Source organism: Topomyia yanbarensis, chromosome 1, assembly GCF_030247195.1.
Source record: "Topomyia yanbarensis strain Yona2022 chromosome 1, ASM3024719v1, whole genome shotgun sequence".
NCBI classification, from domain to species: Eukaryota; Metazoa; Arthropoda; class Insecta; order Diptera; family Culicidae; genus Topomyia; species Topomyia yanbarensis.
The window spans coordinates 80,161,281-80,171,016 of record NC_080670.1 but is presented as its reverse complement, the minus strand read 5'-3'; the positions used below and the strand labels follow the sequence as shown (position 1 = coordinate 80,171,016).

General features: G+C 36.1%; 2 protein-coding genes across 8 annotated transcripts in view; one reads left to right on the top strand and one right to left on the bottom strand.

Moving 5' to 3' along the window:
- The window catches only part of LOC131678006 (protein lin-52 homolog), a 51,426-nt gene extending 46,572 nt beyond the window's left edge, over positions 1 to 4,854 (top strand). For 2 of the 6 annotated variants that reach the window (XM_058958128.1, XM_058958124.1), the window contains exons 3-4: positions 4,495 to 4,581; positions 4,637 to 4,854. In XM_058958128.1, coding sequence (XP_058814111.1) covers positions 4,495 to 4,581; positions 4,637 to 4,782 — 233 coding nt within the window. In that variant the 3' untranslated portion in view covers positions 4,783 to 4,854. Of the gene's footprint in view, positions 1 to 4,491; positions 4,582 to 4,636 lie in introns of all 6 variants that reach the window. The other 4 variants (XM_058958127.1, XM_058958123.1, XM_058958126.1 and 1 more) reach the window with 3 other exon arrangements.
- A 4-nt stretch (positions 4,855 to 4,858) lies between these two features.
- LOC131678005 (unc-112-related protein) overlaps positions 4,859 to 9,736 on the bottom strand; it is a 340,909-nt gene continuing 336,031 nt past the window's right edge. For both annotated transcript variants that reach the window (XM_058958120.1, XM_058958122.1), the window contains one exon: positions 4,859 to 6,894. In XM_058958120.1, the coding sequence (XP_058814103.1) occupies positions 6,694 to 6,894 (201 nt within the window). In that variant the 3' untranslated portion in view covers positions 4,859 to 6,693. The remainder of the gene's footprint in view (positions 6,895 to 9,736) is intronic.

Genomic DNA, 9,736 nt, shown 5'->3' with positions numbered 1-9,736 from the left:
TAATCTTGTTTATAATTTTTTGGTTAGAACCAGGCATGATTTGCAACGTATTAAGCATTTGTTAGCCTTGAAAGCACTGATTCTAACGTTAAAATCAGCGAAAAAGTTGTGAATCTCCTCCCGGTCCTAAAGAGGAAATAATTTTGCCTTAGGAAAAAATATATCGGTTCAGTCTAGCGTATGGAATTTCCATAAGTTGAACTCTCAGCAGAATTTTCGCAATTGTTTCACCAATTTCTTCCATTTTTTTCGCACTGAGTCACATCTTTCACACCTCTCATGGTCATTCGCTCTCAATCCCGAAACAAGAATTAGTGATTTAGAAGAGAAATTTAATAATATGTATCGTTCATATTTTGGTTTGAATTTTGTCCAACTTTGACATTCGAAAGCACAACAGAATGTTATTAAAATATATTGAGCATACGCATTATAAATTATAGGGTATTAATTACCATTCACAGAAGACCAGATGTTTGAAGACGCCTTTATTGTATAACCAAATATGGTCCAGAAATGTGTTGTTTTTGCGTATGAAATTTCATACGATAGGACATAATGGGTTAACGAACGAATTAGCAAAAGATCCTAGAATTGTAGGACATTTCCACATTGTTCGACGCGGAATACTGCTAGTAAATTTATAATAAACGTCTTGCAACAAACAATTTTATTGTCCAACAATAAATCACTAAAATCCTGTCAATCCTATTTTTCATTGGATTGTCTGCTCTAAATATATCGAATGTTGACAATAGGGGAAGAGCGTCACGTAACGAGATAAAAACTAAAAATGAATTTTAGACGTATCAGTGGATCAGGGATGAAAACGAACAACATTGTTTATGAATGGCCCCCCAAACAAAGAATATCCCATAACGAATATCACGTAACATCTGCGACAGAGCATTCGGGATCAAGGCCAAGTTCCCCCTGGGTCGTGCAAAACTGAGAAGCAACATCAATTTAGGCACAGATAGCAGACGTCCATTTATTTTCATTTTTTTTCTTTTCATTTGTTTCTCTTGCTACAATATATGCGGCTCGAGCGTGACGGCCAAGGAAACGGAAAGCCAGTGGCCCAAACAGATCAGGAACAGGAAGAAGGACTACGAACAAGGGAACAAACAACAGATGAGAATCGTTCACTAATTATTATTCACAATTATTTTGCTTTTCTCGTTCGTTTCATCAAAACCAAAATCTATACGGACTAGCACATACTAACAGTTAGGCTTTATAGGTTCTCACCTTGACAGAGTCTAAAGATTGGCGGATGAACGTCTGCCAGGGGGTGGCTGAGAAATGACAATGACACTGTACGAGATGGCGCTGGGCCTGTGGCCTTCGACTGGCATGGTTCATTCTCATTGATTCGATATTCTTCTTGGCTGGTTGGTAGATATGTGCTCCTACTTGCTGATCAACTTGCTTGGGTGGGGGACATGTGGATCATACTAGTTGTCGACTCTTTTCATCGTGAGTATGAGGCTAGTTCAGGAAAGGAGTGCAGGACTGGCGCCTAAGAGATAGTTAATTATTCAGGACTTGTTCTTATGATTATTAAACTCGACCAAGCACACCAGCTCTCAGAAATGATAAGCAACCCTTTCGGGTCGGTGTTGTCTATTCGAGTCGAACCAGGCGTACATTCGGTTCGAGCAAACTTTATGTGGATAAATATTGCTTACGCCTTTATTGGCAGAGATCCTAAAATACCTTCACTGGTTTAGCTATACCAGGATAATAATAATAGAAAAAATAAGAGTTTGCCTGGTCCATAATGTAATGAATATGTATATTGACTAGAACAGGGATAATCGAGTTATGTTATAAGATAGAGAAGAAACAGCACAGTTGTAGGAAAAGTATTCGCGAGTAAGGACTAATACTGCTAATATGTTTACCGTTTCAATTAATAGTCGATTGATCCGCTTCGGACCTAGGAGACAAAAAGGAGATTAGGAAGAGACAGAAGCGGATTCAATGCGAAATTTGCCAATATGACGTTGACCCCAAGGCGATGGTAGGATGATTTTCCATAGGATGACAGACTAGATGACACGACGTTACACGCTCTAAACTTGCGCTAAATAGTTTGTATGTATGTATGAATGTAAGCCCGTATGTATGCCTGTATGCATGGATGTGTATAGGACCAATGTATCCCTGAGCAACATGGAAGGACACCTCTGAGCCGCCAAAACGTTCATGGGATGCCGGGTGCGCGGTCGTAGGTGTGACCATAAAGCACTGCACACACTGTCAAGTGCAACGGAGAGACGGTAGGTGTACAGTTAATGCACATAGGTTGCAGAAATAGGTTGTTGAGACAGCCCGATTGCACACTGATAAATAACAATAATAACAATAACAACAATAAATTATAAAGTTAATTAAAATTTCGTTGTTTCTAAGAACAATATTAGAAATGTTAAAATGTATTAAAAATATCAATTTTTATAAATTAAGTACAACCACCCAACCTCGTCTACTCCCGCCCTTCCCTTATTTACAGACTAAGTAAGTTGAGTTTCAAGTGCATTCACTTTCATGCATTTCACTATACTGCCTATGATCGCAAGTCAGTCTCATGAAGATGGAAAATCCCATAGAAAACGGGGCAAGTATGCGATCATGGGTAGTATGCACCACAACACAATATTATCCCTCGAAAATATGATGAACCGCCGGATGAAACGAGATGCGTACCTATTAGCAACTAAATCCAGCGTTTTGAACAGCGCTGCAGAGTGTGTGATAAACCATTATCGTCGTGATCTTCCATTTACTACTGGTCCGGAATTATAAACGCGAGAAAAATACACGCATTTTCTTTCTTCTTGAATCTTACTTTCCACTGTCCATACAATCACCACCATTTGTTCGCAGCGATTTTCGATTTTCGTTGGACATTGTCATTAGCCTTCGTATTGGTCTCCACATACAAAAATTTTCCGGCTTTGCAAGCTTGAAAACCAATGAAACTCCGCTTCTTGCTAGCATCGCATCAATCGGATCCTGGGACACATCATGCCCAGCTTTACATAATGCCACATGTTTCAGTTCAATCGAAGCTGTTTCGATGCACTCATTTTTACTTCCACACAGGAAACATACAGCATAATCAAAAATATGTGCTATTGAATACAAACAAATACTGCTCATTGTATCAAACGACAAAATAATTGGTGTGAATCGAGGTTTGAAAATATATTATAAAACAACAATTAACTTTTAATTTCAATAATTCTGTTTTAATTTCTGTAAACTTAAAAAAAAAATTATATTGAATTCAATCAATTAATTTATTGTCTCACAACCAAAAATTTTATTTATTGAGCTCAAGCCATAATTTTATTTAAAATAAAAATCTTCCACGATTCGAATCAAAATTAACGCAGAACACTTCTAAAAAACATTTATCACGAGGTCCTATTTTTTACATTTTCCTTTGTATTGCCTCTTTTCTGCAAATAGCAACGTTGGCGTCGGTTGGAAGAAGTTACCAAATACAGGCACTCGCTATAAACCGAAACGATAAGTTTCCATTTACCAACCGCCGTTGCGGTGTCGTGTTATTATGGCGGTTAGCAAATCGCTTTTACCCACGCTCTGGTGCTGTTAGTCTTAAATTATCACTGTAGTATTTATTGAAGCTAGATGAATTAGAACGAGCAAAAACTTATCACATAAGGTTCAAAGAACTTTCGATGAGTATCTACACGAATTGAACGCTTGATAGTATGCGTTGAACAAATTGCGTTCAACTTTGTCACCGGTTTATCCATATAAAGCATTCATTAAACTCTAAAAGAAGAAAAGCAGTCGATTTATTAGATTACCACGATTCAAATCATGCAAAATAGTTGGTGGAAAAATAATTGACCGGGCGGAATGATGTTCTTGAAAAAGTGGCGGTGATTTTTCGTCATACCACCACACTGTCCCGGGGCACGCAACACAATTGCGTAGTGAAAAAACCACAGCCACTTTTTTAAAGCACCATCCAGCCCGGTCAATTGCTTTTGCACCAACTATTTTGCATAATTTGAATCCTGATAATCTAATAAATCGACTGATTTTCTTCTTTTAGAGTTTAATGAATCTATCTATATATATAAAAGTCAAAGTTTGTATGTATATGATTTATAGACTCCCAAACGGCTCAAACGATTTCCGTAAAAATTTGCACACAGTAGGTATTTGGTATGGGGCGTGTTTGTGTGCTATTAGTTTGAGATTATCTGCCCTCCAGATGGCGCTTTGGAACAAATTGTGTTTTCCTCCTATTTCGCAGAGTATCGCAGCAACGCGCGATGGGTATTAGCTAGTACTGTATAAGGATAAATCGGCGGCAAAGCTGTACACAATTTTTACTACACATACTACCAAGCGTTCAATTCTTACACATGCTCAAAGAAAGTAACTTGAGCCTTAAATTCTTGCGGACCACAGATTATTTAAAACTTGAACATTGCTTTATTTCAGAAGTCCATGGATTTGATACACCAAATCTCAATTTCTCTCCTCCGCCATGGACCAAAGGACTGACACAGGATGATATAAATTCCATGTATCGTAAGTATTTGCTTTTTTAAGATTTAATCTAAAAATAAAATACTCACTTTTATAGAACTGGGTGCCTTGTCGACAAACGGTATCATAGCTGAAGTTAAGAAACTATACGATCAATCCTATCAGCTCGGAGTTCAAGAAGCGAAGGAAATGACGCGCGGTAAATATTTGAATATATTTACTAGCAGCCGTAAAAAAATATAGCCATAGGAAGTTTTCATTACACGTCAAGAACTAGTAAGATTTCGAATAAATTTTCTCTGGCCATTCAAAAAACGAGTTTCTTTTCCAAAAGAAATTTTTAATTAAACAAAAGTTAATATATTTCACTTCACCATAACGGCACATTATACATTATTAGTTACAATTATCGTAGTCTTCTCTAGCTGAGTTAGATAATAGTTAAAAGTTACGATACTCAAAAACTTTTTTTCAAAGGATAGATCGAAATGAACTCAAAAAAATCCGTCAAGTTCATGTAAGTGGAAACTTATTTATTTATTTTAGCAGTAAAATTACTGTAATTCTTAATATTTCAACATGCAATAAAATTTATTACTGACTAATAGCAATACTACAATCAAAACTCCAAACTGTGTGTTTTAACTAGGCTGTTACAAAAGACGCTTTTGGCATTCTGATTTGCGTTTTTAAGCATTATAAATATTCATGTTCCATTGTATGTTAACATGTGCGATTTTTTATGAAAGGAATTCATCAGTTGATTTCCTACTATTTTCCAAGTTTTAAATTTCTCAACTACTAGCAGCCGTAAAAAATTTAGCCATAGGAAGTTTTCATTAGACGTCGAGAACTAGTAAGATTTCGAATAAATTTTCTCTGGCAATTCAAAAAACGAGTTTCTTTCCCAAAAGAAATGTTTAATTAAACAAAAATTAGCATATTTCACTTCATCATAACGGCTTATTATGCATTATTAATTACAATTATCGTAATCTTCTCTAGCTGAGTTAGATAATAGTTAAAAGTTACGATACTCAAAAACTTTTTTTTCAAATGATAGATCAAAATGAACTCAATAAAATCCGTTAAGTTCATGTAAGTAGAAACTTATTTATTTATTTTAGCAGTAAAATTACTGTAATTCTTGATATTTCATATTTATTACTGACTAATTGCAATACTACAATAAAAACTCCAAACTGTGTGTTTTAACTAGGCTGTTACAAAAGACGCTTTTGGCATTCTGATTTTCGCTTTTGGGGGGGGGGGGCATGGTTTCGGCGTAAAAATAAAACACATTTTTGCGAATTTTGCGTAAAGCAAATTTATCAAAACTTCTGTACATTATAGTGTATCATTTCAACAACATGCTGCAATTTTTCTACGCAAAAATATCGAAAAACGACTCAGTGACGAAGCTTTTTGTACAACGTCTCTGGAAACAACATGATTAGCGGTGTTACCTACCAAAACTACTTAACCGATTTCTTTCAAACTTTCAATACACATTCTATTTTAAAAATATCTAACCCCTACGTTGAGTTTTTGAGATAATTTTTCGATTGAGGGGGTGTTTACTCATAAAAAGGCGACATTTTTCGTGAAAAATAGTAATTTTTATTTGAAATGAGTAAAAAAAACCCTTAATTGAAAATTTATCTAAAAAAATCTACGTAAGGGTTAGGTATTTTTAACATAGAATGTGCATGCAAAGTTTGAAAGGAATCGGTTAAGTAGTTTTGGAATGGTATCACCGCAAATCATGTTTTTCCAGAGATGTTCAAAAAAAGCTTCGTCGCCGAGTCGTTTGTCTATATTTGTGCATAGAAAAATTACAGCATGTTATTAAAATGATATACTATAATGTACAAAAGTTTTGATCAATTTGCTTCACGCAGTTATAAAAAAATTCGCAAAAAAGTGTTTTTTTTTCACGCTGAAACCCTTATCCTTACTGTCTGAGAAAAAATTTGCGATAAGAAAAATAAAACGCTTTCGTTAACTAGGTATTTATTAGGTAGTTGTTACTACTCTGTTAACTTAAATTATGCTTCGAAATTAAGCACGTAATAACGTTAAAACTTGCGCTATTTACACTCTTCAAAGAAAAACCACTTCAATTATTACAAAACAACTGCTATTCTGGATTGTTCAGTTCCATCCGCCAGTTAGCTTATGAAATAATTCTTCGTTTAACGTTTGATTAGTTTCTTTCGATCTCATCGACATAAAGATGTAGCCACCGATGAATTCGTGTATGACCTTGCAATCGGCGGATAGCGATGAGAATATAACACTCTCGCCTTGAAGTTGAATCATCATGCACTTTATTTCCCAGTTCACGTTCCAGGCCTGAAAAGATAAGAAAAAAAAAATTAAAGGGTTGTGTACAGGACACGACCACGGTGACATTAAAAATGTAGCTTTTTTCAAGAGCGTGCAAATGAATTTTATCTATCACACATATCGACTCACGTTCTTGTTCACTCGCCTGTTTTCATATGTTAGAATTTGCTATATACCCTCCCCACCAAACATAATTTATTGAAGGTCTTTTAACGGTAATCTATTAATTAATCAAGTATCTCACTAGGTGATTGGCATTATTTGGCTGATCCAGCTAGTAAAAATAGGCTGGTCTGTCCAGAAAATATATTCAAAAGAAAAGTTCCATATAGAGAGCTGTGATGAGGAAGCCCACGCCCGCCAACGGAAATATACAGATTCTCCATGAAATATGAAATTTCATTTTCCATTTAAATTTTCAATAATGTACTAATGAACTTAAGTAAACAATCTTAAGTTTAAGTATTTCTTGATCGATTAGTGGTGGAAAAATGAAGTTATTTGATAAATTACATTGTTATGCAACGTTCGTACTACCAGTTAAAACGGGTTTTTATGCTATCTTGGTGACATTTTTCTTGTTGCTAATTATTAAAACGTGTTATAACTCTGTAGTGTAAACATTGTATTATTAAACCAATTCTGCAGCGTTTTATGTTATATATTCTGACTGGATAAACTGGGAAAACAATTTTAAGTCCAGTAACGCTTGAATTTGAATCGAAAAAGAACACCCGCTTAAACTGCTGCTGGGACGGTAAGTTCTGTTTTAAAATTTTCCGTTGTGTGCAGTACGAAACAAAAGTGTTTGAAATTAGAAAACAAAAAGTTCTGCTGGGAATGTGATTGTTTCCGATGCAATTACACTCAGATTTTTCACGCAGGGGATACAGGCCGTGTAAATGAAAACCGCATAAATTTAAAAAAACGCGTTAATGAAAACCGCGTAAATTTCAAAATCCGCGTAAAAAAACCTGAGTGTACTCTCCTATATAAAATACTACGCTGCTGAACAGTGCAATAACTACAGAAGCACGTTGTCAGATGCCTTACTGATAAAAAACATATAACCGAAATATGAAACATGAAAACCAATAGGCTCTTTACCCTACGCAGCTACAAAGCGCCGTGAACATGGATTAACAAGTTACAACGCACACGCATGCATAAAAATAAATAGGGTGATGAGCCTATTTGCGCCATGTTTCTATTATCACCCTACCCATTTGAAGCCGTTGGTTAGAGCAGTGTCTGCCATCTTTGTTCAACGCATTGAGTCAAATGGTGGCGCAACAATAGGGGCACTCGATTCGAGTTTTCATTGTGCTCAAACACGAGAATTTTACTGTTTTCAACGCATTTGTGTTATTATATTGGTTCTTATCAACGAAGCAAAGCGGTTGATGTCAATTTTTACGCATTCCATTGATTGTAAGGCAAGAAATTACCGAATTAGTGAGGCACCTTGCTTAGTATGGTGAAAATAGGCTCATCACCCTATATTGTTTCAAACGCAACACTCTTAAGCAGCACACACCGTATTGAATTAAATCCAAACCACCCCGCCCACCCACTTTGCAAATCATTCTGTGACACCGTGCTGGTACACGAAAAATCCGCACACGGCCACCGCTGCCGAAAATGCATAGCGTCTACCGCTTATTGTAGTGCCCGACGCTGCAGTCATGATCTTACCCGTTCGACATAAGAACAAAAACTGATTCAAATGGGTACGCGTCACCTCTATTTATAAACTAACCGTATATGGTTTAGTCACTTAGGTGCCAAAGTTACCGAAAATCGATAGCGCTTATTGCATCGCCCGGAGACGATGTAGCTCGTATGGGATAAGAGCAACAACTGGTTTAAACGGACATGCGTTGCTTCTATTTATGACTTTTCGTGTTTCATTGAGCAACTAAGCTGCCCTCTCTTGACGGCTTTGTCTGAGAAATCTGCCTCACGAATGGTAATTTTCCCGTTTTTCGTGAACTTTTTAATTTTACCAATTTCCAAAAGTCTACTTTTATTGAGGAGGTATTAAATTATTACCAATATTTAAGTTAGGTGTTTCTGAATCGGTTGGTGTATGAATGATTAAAATCCATCTAGTAATATCGGAGTTATAAGCGTGCAAACCTTACATAGTTTCGTTACATGGGAGATAGTTTAGATTTTAGAATGACACCTAGCCCCAGATAGTGGAGTAAGACATTTTTAATGTCAAAAGATTGTGCATGTACTATCGGTTTAAATATAGGTAATTAGAATAAGATTCTGCGGTCAGATTATGGGCCCCATTCTCACAGTCACATCACCTAATGGCTAGAAACAAATTGCCTTCTAGTCACTAAGTGACGTGACTGTGAGAATAGGTGTATAACATTTGCCTAACGTTCGCCCGGAAACCATTTACCCGAACGCCATAAGCTCGAATCTCAGATAAACGCAGATGTCATTCACCTGAATGCGTTGCGTTGCGAAGCACGGTGCTATTATTCATATATTGCATACTTCGGATTCTTCACAAGCAGGCAATGCGACCACGAAACGAATATGTTTTTATGTGGTGGGATGATTAATTTTCGAGTATACAAATGTTCAGATCAAGAAGATATTTATTTTTGTTTTTTTTTTTTTTGTATTTAAACTCTGGATAGCCGACCATCGAGAGTAATTAACTTTTTTTGCTGTAGCAATTTGAATTGCAAACAGCCGGCCGTGGGAGTATCGCTAAAACTGTGACCTAATCTGATATCTATAATCGCTAATCGGTACGATCGCGTGTGATGTTGAAAAAAGTTAAGTAAAGTGAGAAATGATCGAGAAATAATATCAAGAATAAATA